The sequence below is a fragment of the Bos taurus genome, chromosome 22 (assembly GCF_002263795.3).
Source record: "Bos taurus isolate L1 Dominette 01449 registration number 42190680 breed Hereford chromosome 22, ARS-UCD2.0, whole genome shotgun sequence".
Lineage (NCBI taxonomy): Eukaryota > Metazoa > Chordata > Mammalia > Artiodactyla > Bovidae > Bos > Bos taurus.
The window spans coordinates 47239419-47255525 of NC_037349.1; the positions used below are offsets into that span (position 1 = coordinate 47239419).

The 16107-nt window shown below is 46.8% G+C and overlaps 1 protein-coding gene across 12 annotated transcripts in view; it reads right to left on the minus strand.

The window, feature by feature from the left end:
* The window catches only part of CACNA1D (calcium voltage-gated channel subunit alpha1 D), a 370601-nt gene that overhangs the window by 101084 nt on the left and 253410 nt on the right, over positions 1–16107 (minus strand). For 7 of the 12 annotated variants that reach the window (XM_010817677.3, XM_059879483.1, XM_010817674.3 and 4 more), the window contains exons 10-17: positions 15296–15383; positions 14959–15018; positions 13963–13989; positions 9063–9223; positions 7901–8126; positions 7586–7793; positions 4042–4162; positions 333–447 (exon numbers count right to left, since the gene is read on the minus strand). In XM_010817677.3, the coding sequence (XP_010815979.1) occupies positions 333–447; positions 4042–4162; positions 7586–7793; positions 7901–8126; positions 9063–9223; positions 13963–13989; positions 14959–15018; positions 15296–15383 (1006 nt within the window). The remainder of the gene's footprint in view (positions 1–332; positions 448–4041; positions 4163–7585; positions 7794–7900; positions 8127–9062; positions 9224–13962; positions 13990–14958; positions 15019–15295; positions 15384–16107) is intronic. The other 5 variants (XM_010817680.3, XM_059879485.1, XM_059879486.1 and 2 more) reach the window with 1 other exon arrangement.

Genomic DNA, 16107 nt, shown 5'->3' on the forward strand with positions numbered 1-16107 from the left:
ATCTCAGTGCACTGGGTTCATAACACAGATCATCTTATTAAAATTCTCATTCAAGGGCTAATCAGCACTGGACGCATCATTTATTTTATGATGCCAGAATTAACTGCAGAGATTCATTAAGCATGGGGACGTGACTCCTACTTTCAGCTTCAAGGGAATAAGAGCCAAGGGCCTGGGATCTGCCCAAGAGTCCATCTTTTTCGGTCAGCCTCTTAGGCCAGCCACCATCCCCACAAAGCAGCAGCATGGGAGCCCCAACAGGTCACACCTATGACTGGCTCCCTGGGTCAAACCCTTCATTCAGCAAACCTCCCCAGGGGAAAGGCGGTTACCTGGCAATCTTTTTCCTTTCCTTTTCTTCAGCTTCCTCCTTCTGAGCAGTATTCAAACTTTCAGCATCAGCTAAATTGTCTACAGCGATGGCCAAGAAGACATTCAGTAGAATATCTAATTTGAGAATGTTAAGGATGAAGCATGGTTCTAAATGCAGCTATACCAGGTCAACAATGGCAGTGTCACACCCCTGTGCTCGAGAGGCTGGTGACAGGTTGACTGTCCCCTAGTGCTTTTCACTTTCCTGCACTGGGGAAAGAAACGGCAACCCACTCCAGTGTTCTTGCCTGGAGAATCCCAGGGACAGGGGAGCCTGGTGGGTTTCCATCTATGGGTGGCACAGAGTCACACACGACTGAAGCAACTTAGCAGCAGCAGTGCCATATTCACTTGGTAAAGCCAGGAGATTGGAGCCCCATTTTTCAAAAAGAACCAGAACCTGTAGAAGATAAGCTGGCCAGAAGCAAAATTAAGATTCACTAAAACCCATGAAAACCTACAGATGCCAATATTTCCCTTCATGTGTGTACTACGTGTGTGTCTATACATCTAGGTATTTATGGGTATGAAACACACTATATAAAACAACCTGTAACAAAAATGTAACGTTTTTATGCATTTTACATTCACTTTATGCACTGCGTTTTCTTTGAAAACATGCACACCCACAACCTATCTATCTGGGGTGTGCTCTCCAAAATAAGACCCCAAGAAAGGCTACGCTTTATTCAAATGATGACCTCACAAGGCAGTCTGGGCCTTTCTCATTTGAAACGATCTTCCAAGTTTGCAAATACCTCATTCATGCATTCCACACTGACTGACTAGAGCACATCTAACTTATTGTCAGATGTGCTGGCCTGTCCTTCTGCATTGTCACACAGTGACTGTATCTGTGACTCTTGTGGTTGATTTTTATTTCTTTCAAAGAGTAGAAAGTTAGGTAACTGGACAAGTTACTAGCTTTTCGGCTTTTACTATAATGCTGTTTCTGTAGTTTCCTTGAGTGACTGAAAAAAAACAAAACAAAAACATACTCTGAAGATGCCTGTTTCTTACTTGCCAGCAGTTAAGTACATTTTGGAGAAGCATAGGGATCAGAGGGCAACAAACAGGTCAATGTGACTCCCGTCTCTCACTGATGCTTCCCTCTGGCTGATGCAAGGCCATCTGCATGCAAGACAATGGGAGCCCAGGGGCCCCGAGACAGGAGAGGCACGCCACAGCCCCACACGCCCAGTGCAATCTGAACTCTCATGTGGGTTGCTGAACATGTCAACAAATACAACCTAACAAGGCAATGATAATGAGCAAGCTTCAGGGGATGTCATGCTTGACTAACCTATTCAAGTCTTTAAAAAGAGGGTAGAAATGTGAGTAGATTCTATTAAGACTGTCAAAACACCTCTGATACACTAGGATTACTTTTTAAACAGAGCTGCAACCAGCCTGGGGAAGCAGTTTGTTTTGGGCTGGCCAATGATTTGGCAACACGAGCTCTCCTCTGATGAACGTGGGATAATTGTGGCTCAGAAAATGATCAGTGCTGGGAATAACTGCACTGAGAATTCCTACTAATGATGGCAATGAAGAAATACTGTGTCTCTAGTCTTACGATGACACCAGATTCTTTCAGTAGTAGAAAGTAAACCCAGAGTAATAAACCACAGGAAAATCTTACAAGATTGTAACAGATGGTTTCCAAGAGCGAATACCCAATAGATATGTTTAGATGTATAACCCACCAGACCCTCCTAAACACTGGTGTGCCATGGAATTCGTCTGACAAGACCTGCCAAGCAACTCTGACATGCTGGTTAGAGTCCGGGTTCTGGGGACATGAGAGGAAACAGGACAGATTGGAGACCTGGCTTCCAAGTAGCATCTGTTCTAGCTGGGGGAGATAGACCGTAAACCATTTAAGGACTGCAGAGAGTGATACACCCACTATAAAGAAACTACAACATCTAACTGGAGGGAAAGTGGCTAGAGAATACTTCTGTGCAGATTGGAACCAGTATACGGCTGTGGCCTAGAGAATTAATCACGAGAACAGAAAAAGAAAATACTGATCATTCATTTAACAAACACTGACCAAGAGCCAACTGTGCGTGATCTTGTGGTGTAAGCCACAAAGATGTGAATACAAAAAGAGACTGCAGACTCAGGGAGCTTATCGCCTATTACTAGTTGGCAAGATGGAGAACTGCACCCCAAACTCTAGCAGGAGCCGCAAGTGATGAGAGGAGCATGGAGAGAAACTGGCGGGAGGGCTCCCCTGGGGGCGGGGGTGGGCAGCGCGGCTCCCTGCAACAGGATTTGTGTGGGCTGGGAGAGGGGCTTCCACAGAACACTCCGAAGTACAAAGCACTGTTCTCACAGCAGGCTTGCACTTGGGTTTCCACCCTGAAGAAGGTTCACTAACAAGCCAGAGAAAATGAAGGGGAAAACAGCCCACCAGACTTCTTAGAAGATTCTAGATTAGGATTCTTTAAAATAAAAAAGCGAAGACCAAGGAGCTGTATTCATACCTTGGTCCAAGTTGTTCTCTCACTAAGCATTAATCAAGGAGCTCTATGTGCCAGGTCTCGTGCCAGGGCAGCGAGGGCACAGAGAGAGAAAGGAGACACAACCCAAGGCTACAGGGTCAAGAGGGGCCGAGCGACGTAAAGGGAGGTCTGAATTTTCTAAAACCTAGGGTTAGAGTGACTCTGGCTGGGAGAAGGAAGAAAACAAGTCAGAGAAAGCAGGACAGAGCAGCTGGCCAAGGGACGCGTGATCCCCAAAGACATAGAGACCAGCAGAGCAAAATGAGGGCCAGGGGAGCTCAGATCAACCCACTGAAGATAAACGTCCCCATCCATTCTGAAGGGTCTCAGGAAGTCAGAGATGTACCCCTAACCTTTTAATGGGGCTTGGAGTGGGCCACCCCAAAACAAGCCAAGGTGGCATGTTGATGACTTTGAATTAAAGTTATTCGAGAAACAGCTGGTATAAGAAGAACACTCTGACCCACATCTGTTCCCCTGGGAGCAGGAAACCAGCTCCCTGAAAGGCATCCTCCCTAAGCCGGGAGACAGTGCTGGCAATTGGGGATCCGAGGCTGAGAAGGCTTTACAAACAAAGCTTGTGACTTCTCAGTTACTTTGCTATCCCAAGCAAACACTACTTTGTTTTGTCAAATCTTCAGAAATAATTGATTTTTTCTCTGAAATATATATGAAATGTATATGAACAGCCTGCTTTGGCTATTTCTTAGGTCCTACACCTACGGGGTCTTCATATGTATGAAATTAAATGTATTTTCCTATTAATCCGTCTTACGTCAATTTGATTAGTAGCTGGTCAAAAGAACCTGAAAGCCAGAGAACACTTTTCCTCCCTATACTCTCAAGGGTGGCAGCATACAGAGCACATGGCTTTGTCCTAAGCCATCCCTTGGGCTGTGATGTCACGCGGAGCGGGTGACCACTGGTGTAGCCCACGTGCCACCTCAGGCTGCCTCCGTGGCTGCTCTCATTCCTTAAGGCCCGGAGGAGACTCTGCCGCTCCCCTGCTGTCCCAGCAACAGAGGAGGACACACGGGAACGAGGTGAGGATGCTCATGTTCCCATCACCCTGGCCACCACTGCCCCCACCCCGGGGAACCTTGGAGAGGAGGACAGCATATGGTGACGACAAGGTGACCCCGGCGGTCCAGAAGGATACAGTTACCGCAAATGAAGAGGATGATGAAGTAGATGCAGACGATCATTCCAGAAGATGATGGGCCCCCATACGCCATGATACCGTCATACATCACAGCATTCCAATCTTCGCCTGTCAGGATCTAAGAAGCCAAAAGTGGGATCAGCGGGCAAGTGGACTCACAGTTCCCACGATTCTCCCAAGCTCCTGGGGCTGCCTGGGTCTGGTGTCAGCTGCCTTGCACAATTCAGTTTGCACAGAACAAATGCATCCGTCAACCCATAGTCTTCAAAACATTACACTTAATCACACAAATACATGAGTTAATTATTCTGATGAAAATAAGATGACATTCCCACATAAGACATGTGTACTCTTTGCACCCCAGCCCATTCAGCCCCTGCTGGTGTGTCTCTCCAGGACCTCTGTCTGTCTGTGCATTTAAGCACATATATACACATCCGGCGGAGAAGGCAATGGCACCCCACTCCAGTCCTCTTGCCTGGAAAATCCTATGGATGGTGGAGCCTGGTGGGCTGCAGTCTATGGGGTCGCTAAGAGTCGGACACGACTGAGCAACTTCACTTTCCCTTTTCACTTTCATGCATTGGAGAAGGAAATGGCAACCCACTTCAGTGTTCTTGCCTGGAGAATCCCAGGGACGGCAGAGCCTGGTGGGCTGCCGTCAATGGGGTTACACAGAGTTGGACACGACTGAAGCGACTTAGCAGCAGCAGCAGCAGCATACACACCCGGAGAAAACAGGCAGTTGGTATCTTATTTATTTATTAGAAATAGAGGGTATCATACTATTTGAATTTTCTGCAATTTGCTTTTTATTCTCCCTCTCGATGTATTCTGGAGACCCTCTGTGTCACAGGGTCACTTTATTCTTTTTAACGGCTGCCTAGCATTCCTCATGCTTTATCAACTGTGGAAATGGAAAATCATATCTATGATGTGAATCACTACCAAACAGAAATTTGCCAAATGATTGGAAAAGGTAAAGCAATTCATAGAGAAGGAACTATAAATGGCTCCTAGTCACATGAAAAGATATTCAACCTCATTCCTGACAAGAGTAGTATCAATTAAAACTACAATGAGAGAACACTTTCATCTACCAGACAGGCGGTGATCAAAATGTTTGTGTACTCACTGTGCTAAAAGAGAGTGAGGTGACAGACAGAATCCACCCCCATCACTGGAGGATCAACTACCACAGCCTTAAAGAGAAGACTTAAGCAAGAGTGTCGAAGTTGAAAATGGACACACCCCCTTTAAGCCAGCAATTCCATTTGAGGGGATTTATGCCATAGATCTAATATCACACACGAGCCCCACGATGTGCATGCAAGGCTACCCACTCAGCCAAGACACAGTTTACTATTCATTCAGCAGCAAGGGACCAGTTCCATGAATTATGGCACACCCACACCACAAAATGGACAGACACGGGGGGGCTCAACCCAGTGCTCTGTGACAACCTCGAGGGGGAGGGGGAGGAGGGAGGTTCAGGAGGGAGCGGACATATGTCTACCTGTGGCTGACTCATGCTCATGTATGGCACAAACCATACAGTAATTTGTAAAGCAATTATCCTCCAATAAAAAATAAATGGAGGCAGCATTGAAAAGGAAGAGGTACCTTTTTATGGACCAATAAGACAGGTTCTTAAGGACACTTTAGGTGCTAAAGAAGAAAGATTTAAAAAAGCACGTAGAATCAGCTACCATCTGTGTAAATTCATCTGATCGTAGGTAGACAGATAAATTTATTTACATCTGAGCAAGCACACTGGGAGAATACAGAAAAATCTGCTTAATGGTGGTTGCCTCCCACAAGGGGAAATTGGTGGCTGGGTTGGAGATAGACTTGCTACTTTACATGTTTTTCTAACATTTAAATTCTGTGCCATACACATGTACTACAAAAACCACCAGCAAAATGCAGGTTTCTCTGGAAGCATCAAAAAAACAAAACAAGACAAAATGAATAATTCATCAGTGGCCAAAAATTAAGTTTAATTCAAAAAGCTGAGTTAGGGGACTTCCCTGGTAGTCCTGTGGTTAATAATCCTCCTGCCAACGCAGGGGACACAGGTTCCATCCCTGGTCTGGGAAGATTCCTCATGCAATGCAGCAACTAAGCCCATGCACAACTGCTGAGCCCATGTGCTGCAACTTCGGAAGCCCGAAAGCCTAGAGCCTGTGTTCTGCAAAGAGAGAGGACACTGCAGTGAGGAGCCCAAGCGCTGCAATGAAGATGAGCCCCTGCTTGCCCCAACTAGAGAAAATCCAAGCACAGCAACGAAGACCCAGCACAGCCAAAAATAAACAATTCTGAGTTATATTATACTGTATTGCTATATACCAGGCCTGTAGCAGTGATAGCAATTCCATTCAATTCAAAATGTCCAAGTAGGAAAGAACCTTAGAGATCATTCCTTCTAGGCTCCATCTTTCAGAAAACAGTCACTTTACAAAGTCACAGTGCTGAGCAATGGAAGAGCCACCGTGGGAGGTCAGGCCTCCCACCAGGCCGCCCCGCCCTGCCTGCAGGACTCGCTGGCATTACATGTGAAAAGCAACAAGGGCAGATGGGTTTTTAAAATTTACCTGCCAGGCTCTGTCCAAGGAAGGCCACAACACACAAGGAGGGGGCTTGGAACACCTCAGGTGAGAGCCAGGTGGGGTGGAAAGGCTGGGCCTCTGAGGGTAGGGCCACCTGTGAAGCCCTAACCCCGTGGCTCCCTTCTCAGCTTGATGCCCACCAGGGCCGCACCAGCACAGACATCCCTCAGAGTCTGTGTGTCCCCATTCCATCACACGACAGGGGACAACATTGGGACAGCAGTTGTCGCAACTGTTTAGTCACCCTGATTCCTGACTATACACCACAGCATCAGGGCTTTAGAAGTCACACTATGCATAAATCCATTATAACCAGGATTATAAAACTTGCCTGCCATCAAGAATGAGCAAAGTACAAGAAGAGGATTTCAGACCCTATGAAACCCCAGAAACCTCATACAGTCAAACACAAACGTGAGGTTTATTATTTCATAAGACATCCAGTGGAGAAGGCACTGGCACCCCACTCCAGTCAGTACTCTTGCCTGGAAAATCCCATGGACGGAGGAGCCTGGTGGGCTGCAGTCCATGGGGTCGCTAAGAGTTGGACACGACTGAGCGACTTCACTTTCACTTTTCACTTTCATGCATTGGAAAAGGAAATGGCAACCCACTCCAGTGTTCTTGCCTGGAGAATCCCAGGGACGGGGGAGCCTGGTGGGCTGCCGTCTACAGAGTCACACAGAGTCGGACACAACTGAAGCGACTTAGCAAGACATCCAGTGATCTCACAAAAACATGAGATCACAGCACATCCCTCTGGACTTTGACGCAAAATAAATGACTTATATGGCACAAAATTAATCAGAGTGTTATTAGAACAGAGGTTGCTGGTACAGTGACGATGGAATCATTTTGCCTTGTTGAGTCGTGGACAGATGAGAAGGTGTCTCCTAAGGCGCCACCCAGGGATAGGAGGGCGGGGCACTCACCTGGAACACTGTGAGAAGGGCTTGCGGGAAATTATCGAAGGTGCTCCGCTTGGTTTGCGTTTCATCAAAATTAAACTTGCCGCCAAACAGCTGCATCCCCAGCAAGGAGAAGATGATGATGAAGAGAAAAAGCAGAAGCAGCAGCGAAGCGATGGACTTCATGGAGTTTAACAAGGATGCCACCAAGTTGCTCAGGGAGGTCCAGTGCCTGCAAGTCAAGACGAGGGGGTAAGCCTAGGGCGCCGTGTGGGGTGGAGCAGATGGTCCCCCCAAGTGGGGTCGGGAAACCCCTACAGTGAGCACACGCGTCCTCACCTGGTCACTTTGAAAATTCTCAAGAGCCGCACACAGCGGAACACAGAGATGCCCAGGGGAGACATGATTTCCAGTTCCACCAGGATCGTCTCGGTAATTCCGCCGCACACCACGAAGCAATCAAACCGATTGAAAAGAGAGACAAAGTACGCCTGGAGACCCAAGCTGTACATTTTGACCAGCATCTCACAGGTGAACAGAGCCAAGAGGACTTTGTTAGCAATATCTGGAAACACAAGGAGCACGTGTCCATGGGATCTCAGCATGGGAGCATCTCTGACCCCTGGTCCCCCACCTCCCCTCCCACCAGCCGCTGCCAGAAGGGCCCCAAGCTCTCGGCCCACAGTTTTGCTCTTGCCCTCTCTATAGAAATGTGGCAGGAACACCCATGGTCCACTTGTCTTCCAGGCTCCGGTCTTGCTTCTGCTACCACCCAGACGTGTGCCCCCTAGCGAAGTTCCTTGGTTTCTCTGGGGTTCACTTTCACTGACTGTACAATGGGGAGGGGCAGCTTACCACATAATCTCTGTGGCTTTCGAGGCCTGAAAGCCTACAAGTCTGCATTTAGACCATTGTATTATTTTTATTTGTTTCAGTCACACAAGAAATCTGTCTGGTCTTACTTACTGCCCCCAGATCTAAGAAACAGCTGCCTGTCAAGGTCACTTCAAAAAATGCCACCCAGCAGGCTGGAGAGTTGAGTAGAAACAGATATAACTTGACATCAGGTAGGTCTTCACAATGGCTCAAAACTGTCCAACTCAGAAAGGGGTGAGCTCCCACACCACCCTGCTGGGGCAGTCGAGGTGGGCAAACAGCCACCACTTGCCGAGGAAACTACAGCGGAAAATAAAGCTTCCAGCGGGCACAGGGAGGAGGGATATGAGGTCCCTTCCAGCTGCCAGAGTCCTTGATCCCACACAGGGTTCAGACAATGAGCTGCTCTGGAGTCATTAGCTCCAACGTGCATCACACACCACACGACCCGGACCGCACACTCTGGCCAGGTGCGCCTGTGCTTGGCTCTGCCACCCTCCAAGTTCCACTGCTCACTGGAAATGGTCCTGGACAACCACACGTCCATCTGAAAAGACTAGACTGCAGCTGGGCAGCCTCGGGGATCCCCTGTTTGGAGCAAAAAGGGAATGGCTTCTGCTTATACCTTGAATCTGTGTCAACCAGTCAGGCTGGTTGTAGTGCTCGGAGGAAATGGTTAAGGTGTTGAGAAACACCAGGACAATGACCAGCCAGTAAAACGTGACGGACTTCACAGCAGCCCTACACCTTCTGCGACTGAAGCGGTTCCAGCGGCGCCAGCGGCGGCTGTAAGAGAAGCAAACGTTACCCCCTGGATGACAGACACACACAGCACCTGATCAATATCGCTAAGGAATGACTGCACTCTGGAGGTCCCCACCAGGGTCGGGGTGCAGGGAGGAAAGAGGAGAACAAATGACACAGAAATGACCAGACCTCATAAGACAAATAACGGTGGTTTTAAAAGATGACTTTTTAAAAGCACAGTATTGACTTGATCATGCTATCTGTTTCCTTCCTATGGCTGCAGATAACCCCGTAATTTGTCATATGCAGTCCTCAAGCCGGTCAGGAAATCTAGATGTTCAGAGTCACCAGCTTGTACACATCCACAGTTCACATGCCCACCACGAGGCTCTCGGGTCTGATTGAGCTGTCAGCGCACAGAGACGCCAGCTTATCATCCACATCTCTTGCAGCACCTCGATCATCATGTGGAATTTATCAGGCAGCCAAGGGCTCCAAAACCTGAGTTTTCTTTTTAGGGAACCCTTCAGTCCTTTCGTAAATCTGGGAGGTAGCTCTGGAGCCAGAGAGAGTCATCAATGCTGAGTAGGACATGAGTCGTACTCCTGAGTCATCAGGTGCCCTTTCTAACTAGCAATGCTCAAAATATACCTTTAGGAGGAGAGCTAATATTGAATCATGTTTCCATACAAATAAAATGAACTAAGCCAAACAGACAAGCAGCATGTTCTCTACCAACTCCCAGTTGCAGTATGTAATTAGAGTATTCTCGGCCTCAGCCCGTCTCCCTACGGGAAACATTCCCTGCCACGGGACGGTTTGGTGAAGGGGGTCTCAGAGAACGGCTGACCGAGTGGCAGTGTCAGCCCGGTCCGGGCTGTGCTCACAGACTGGGGTGGTGGGCGCTTCCTCTAGCACTTGAGTCAGGAGAATCTGCAGGCTGTGTCAAGGCTGCAGCCCTGGCTGACTCAGCCGCACTGCTCTGCTAAGAACACTGTAACCCAGGGGCCAATGAAAGACTTGCGCCAGCTCTTTGGCAAGACCTGGAACAAGCGAGGTGCATTGTATTCCTGCTCTTGCTATGTGGGTTTCTGATGGTAACAGCAGCTGGAAACATGATAACAAGAGTAGAAAAATTCCACTGAGGACACTCAAAACTGTTCCCACAAGACTGGGTTTCTCCCATGATGCATAATGCAATACACACAAGCAAGGTGGCCTGAACGACATCCAGCCCAAGGGCACGCAGCCTTGTCCCTGCAGCCCTATTCATGCTGCAGGGACAAGTGACAGATGTCTCCCAAGTCCGGGGGAGGCTCGGTCTGTGACCCCACCCTGTAACAGTATGAGGGCTGTGGCAGGCAATCACCCACACCAAGTGCTACGCCCAGGGTACTGCGTACAGGAGGAAGGAGAAGGGAGCCACAAGAGAGCTGAAGGGTCAGGGAAGGCCTCCTCAGAAAGCTGAGGTTTGGGCTGGCTCTCCCTCTCGAAAGCTGAATAAGGATTAGCCAAGGGTGGACAGGGAGAGAGCAGGGCGCTCCACTTAGCTCCCGCCAAAGAGACTGGGTGGGAAGAACTGGAGTGTGTGGTCCATTTGACAGCTGGAGAGCAGTCCAGAATAACAAAGTGCGAAGTCTGGGAGGAGTGTCTAAATACCCCAGAGGTCAGAGGGTGATCTGGGGGCCAAATTATGAAGAAATTTAAATGTCCTCTGGCAACAGGAAATTCATGAAAGTGCTTTTCATTTTGAAAACGCTGTTAATTTTTTTTTTTTTTTTTTTTGGCCTCGCCACACATGCTGTGGGGTCTTAGTTCCCCAACCAGCGATGGAATCCATACCTCCCTCATTGGGAGTACACAGTCCGAGCTACTAGACTACCAGGAAAAGTCCCCTTAATTTTTTTAAAGACAGGTTTATTAAGATATAACTTACATATGGCAAAATTGACTTCTTTTTCTTCTAAAGTTTGTAATCACAACCACAATCAAGACGTAGAATATTTCTAGCACTCAAAAAAAAATCCTTAATGGCACTTTATAGTTAATCCACTGCTCACCCTAGCCCCTGAAAGCTACTGATTTGTTCTCTTTCTCTATTATTTTGCTTCATTCAGAATCCTATCAACCGAATCATACAATATATAGCTTTTTGAGACTGGCCTCCCTCATTTAGAAAAAGTTCATTTGTGATCCATTTGTCTCATTGATCTCTCAGTAGTTTTCTCCCTTCTTGTTGCTGAGTTTCAGTCCATCATATGGATGAACTATAATTTGTCTACCTTACCATCTGATGGGCATCTGAGTTATTTGCAGCTTTCGGCAATTATAAACATATAAATGTTGTATTTATCAATTATACATATATAATGTTTATGAATAAACATTCATGCAAAATTTTTTGTGTAGGCATCTATCTTCATTTTTCCTATATAAATACCTTAGAGGTGAATTGCTGGGCCATATGGTAAATACGCTGGACTTTGTAAGACACTGACAACTTGCTTTTAAAATGGCTGTGTCACCTGACCTGTAGCAGTATATAAGAATTTCCACTGATGTGCATCCTTGTCAAAATGCCAGCTTTCAACATTTGATTCATTCTATAGGTGCATCATGGTATCTCAGCTGTGATTTTAATTTGCATTTCCTAATGACCAGTGGTCATTTCATGTGTTTATTTGCCATCTACATGGACTGTAGTCTGCCAGGCTCCTCTGTCCATGGAATTCTCCAGGTAAGAATCCAGGAGTGGATTGCCATTCCCTTCTCCAGGGAATCTTCCCAACCTGGGGATCGAACTCAGGTTGCCTGAATTGCAGGCAGACTCTTTACCATCTGAGCCATGAGGGAAGCCCCCTCTATGACTACATGCCTACTAAAAATCTAGTGTCCATTTTTATTGGGTTGTTTTATTATTACTGATACTATTCTTACGTATACTTGATACGAGTCCTTTCTAAATTCTGTTTTGCAATAATTTTTTCCTCCAGTCTGCAAATGATCTTTTTCTTTCAAGAAGTAGTAGTTTTAATTTGGATGAAGTCCAATTCATCAGTTTTTCCTGTTATGACCAGTGCTTTGGGCGTTGTACCCAAGAAACTTTTGCCTAACCCAAGGTCACTAAAATTTTCTATATTTTCTTCTAGGATTTTTTTTTTAAGATATTTTATTGATAGTTATGCTTTAAATTTCCATTATTTCTTCCCTTTAATATTTCTTATTGATACCATTCATTATTACTCCCTACTTAAAGTGACATTAATTCTCTAAAGCAAATATTAAAAATTCAAAAATTCAAAATTTTGAATTAAAAATTCAAAAATTCAAAATAGAAATAAACCATCAAAACAACAGAAAACAGAAAGCATGTTACTTCTGACTACACAAAGAGAATGCAATATATATGCACATACACGTACATATGTATAATGCTCTGCAGAAATCTCAAAGAGTTTATCAACTGGCTTTTTTACATATTGGGTTTAGAATATCAATAAATATTCTTTCACAACCCAGATATTAATGGCTGAGTATGGTCCAATAGCAATACTTTTTAAATTTTATTTTATTTTTAAACTTTACAATATTGTGTTAGTTTTGCCAAATATCAAAATGAATCCGCCACAGGTATACATGTGTTCCGCATCCTGAACCCTCCTCCCTCCTCCCTCCCCATACCCTCCCTCTGGGTCGTCCCAGTGCACCAGCCCCAAGCATCCAGTATTGTGCATCGAACCTAGACTGGTGACTCGTTTCATACATGATATTATACATGTTTCAATGCCATTCTCCCAAATCTCCCCACCCTCTCCCCCTGCAACAGAGTCCATAAGACTGATCTATACATCAGTGTCTCTTTTGCTGTCTCGTACACAGGGTTATTGTTACCATGTTTCTAAATTCCATATATATGCATTAGTATACTGTATTGGTGTTTTTCTTTCTGGCTTACTTCACTCTGTATAATAGGTTCCAGTTTGATCCATCTCATTAGAACTGATTCAAATGTATTCTTTTTAATGGCTGAGTAATACTCCATTGTGTATATGTACCACAGCTTTCTTATCCATTCATCTGCTGATGGGCATCTAGGTTGCTTCCATGTCCTGGCTATTATAAACAGTGCTGCTAGGATTTTTACAGTTTTACAAAAAGAATTCCATGGACAGAGGAGCTTGGTGGGCTAGAGTCCGTGGGATGGCAGAAAGATGGACCGACTGAGCAACCAACACTTCACCTTCAGTTCTATTCCACTTTAAGTGAATTTTTGTCCACAGTGGTAAAACACTGTTTCTAACTGAAAAATAATACTTATATGGGAAAGTAACAAATCACTGGTATACAGTTCAATGAGTTTTTACCAACTGATTATGTAACCTGCACTCAGAGCAAGTAAAACCATTACGAGGAACTCAGAAGACCTCTTGAACTTCCTTCAATGGAAAAAGTTTACAGCAGAAAAGTGACAGGAAGTATCTCTCTTAGAGGAAATGACTCTGGGAGGGTATACAAAAAGGGTTGATTAGTAGGCAAAACATTATTCATGGTTGCATCTTACTGATCTGTTTTTTTTGGGGGGGAGTGGTTTTTTGGCACCTACTACAGTTCTACAAGGCAGGTACTCACTGTTTACTGGGCAGGCTGATCTTCTACATGAATGTTAGAGCCCACAGTATAAAAAAATCAGGTCTAGAGCAATTCTACATAAAGTTCAGAAGGTAGAACATAAAAAGCCCACACAAGTTTAAGAAAAATTAGGGAAAGAAGATACTGACCTGAGCTTGGACTTTGAGATGGCTTGACTGAAAGAAAAACAGAAAGAATATGATTCCTGTTAGGAAGGCTCCAGGATATGTTCCCCTCCACCTTTCAGCAGAGATACCATAAAAGCCATGCATGGAAGCCTGGTTCCAGCACCGCTGGCTCCTGAAGTGAGCCAGCTGGGGTGAGCATGGAGCAGGGGGCCAGGCAAGAGAAGACTCTCAGCTGCCTGAGCAGCCCTGGCACAGGTGGAGATGACAAGGGTTCTTCTCCCCCCACCCCCAAACTGCTCACACTGCAGCCAGCGGGGCTGCTCCTGCCCACAGCTCAGCCACGCATCTCCACAACAGCACGTGCTGCTGCTACAGTGAGAAGAGCCCTGGGCTTGGAGCTCCAGCTCTGCTCTTCACTCTACGAGAGCTCAGGCAAGCAGCACAGCTTTTTCAGCCTCAGTGTGCTCATCTGTAAAATGGCAAGACAAACCCATTCCCTACCTACTTCATGCTATTGTAGGAGGGCACAGCAAGGAGGAGGAGGAAAATTTACTTCATAAACTGTTGAGTTTCCTGCTCCTAACATCATTTTTACGCATCTCCACCAAGGAGATCAGATTCTCTTAAAAATGACACCTGTACTCGACAGGCATAAGACCTAAAGGACACCAGCAGAAAGCAAATAAAAGAGAATTGCATGGGGCTCCCCCAAAGCAGGCGGTGCTTGGTGCACTGCATGCAGCTGGAGTGCCTGCTCCTGCAGCCCAGTGCATCCAGAAAAAAAGCCAATGTGTGCTCATGTGAAGGCATCCTCCAAGGTTAGGAGAGGGGGTGCAGGGCTCCAAACAAAGTGTATGAGCCGAGAAGGGCAGGGTCTCATTATCCAGCCACTATGCACAAGGTTGGGAGAGCCCGTAAATGAAGGAAACTTAAATAGGGAGCACATTCTGTGAGCAATTCTGCCATACAAGCCCTTCAAAGCACTGACACCAGCACCAGGCTCAGAGAAGCCTTTACCCCCAGCGCCGACACCCAGAGGGCCCGGCCTTGGCAGCGCCTCTTCTTCTCCACCAGCACCTAGTGGACACAGGGGAATTGCCAGGTTACCTGGCTCAGCCCAGGCAGGTTCCATCTCAGCAGGACGGACCGCTTTGGAGGACGAGGCAGGTGATATGCTGGGGGTCTGGGGGGCCAGGGCTAGGAGGGGGACCAAGGGGCCCAGGGTGAGCCCGCCCACCCCTCTTGCATCTGAGGCCATGGCTCCAGGCTCCACCGAAACCTGGGCAACTCACTCATATCTGCTTCTCTAAGAAGCCAGGAGGAGCCCAGAGGACAGCGCCTCAGCCCCACTCACCAGAGACTCCCACAGCAGCCTCGGTTCTCGCCTTCCCCGCTCACGTTCTCTGTGTTCACAGACTCCGTCTCACTGGTGGGCATGCTGGCTGCGGGGAGAAGAAACGCTTTAGATTGTGCCGTGGCTTCAGGAATTGGTGACGGCCAGGGAAGCCTGGCGTGCTGCCATCCATGGGGTCACAAAGAGTCAGACACAACTGAGCGACCGAACTGAACTGACTGACTGGATGCCCTGCGCACCCAAGGATGGGACAAACGCAATCTCTGCCTCCAGGATGAGCCTCTGGGAAGCTGGGAGGAGGGTGAAGAACATGATGAAGGGTCCCCAGGGACCTGACTGGCAAAAGGAGGTGCTGAGAAGCCCGGTGTCTCACAGAGGAGCCTTCACTTCCATGATCTGCCAAGGAAACCCAGAAAGTATCCCAACAGGAAGAGAAATCCACTATCCAACTTCCCAAGGAAAGAAGCCTGGGGACCAAAGTGAGCCCTGTAGCTGTCAGTGCCAGCGTACTCCTCTGATTTCCAGGTTTGCCCTGAGAGGCCATCACAGCATCTCAGTTACAGCTACATCTTTTCTCGTGCCCGCAAGAAGTACTCTAGAACATCTGTGAACAAATCTAAGATTTCATAAACAAATTCTTACTTTAAATATACTGAAGGAGAGGAGATATTATCAAGGGAGGAGCATATGAAGGTACCAAGCAAAGAATCTCTTTAAAAACGGAAGTATTCAACTCATTTTCCGTTAATCCTACCTGATGTTCTTCTGCCCAGCTTGTGAAGCCAAGATGCTGAAGGACGTCAGTTAGATTA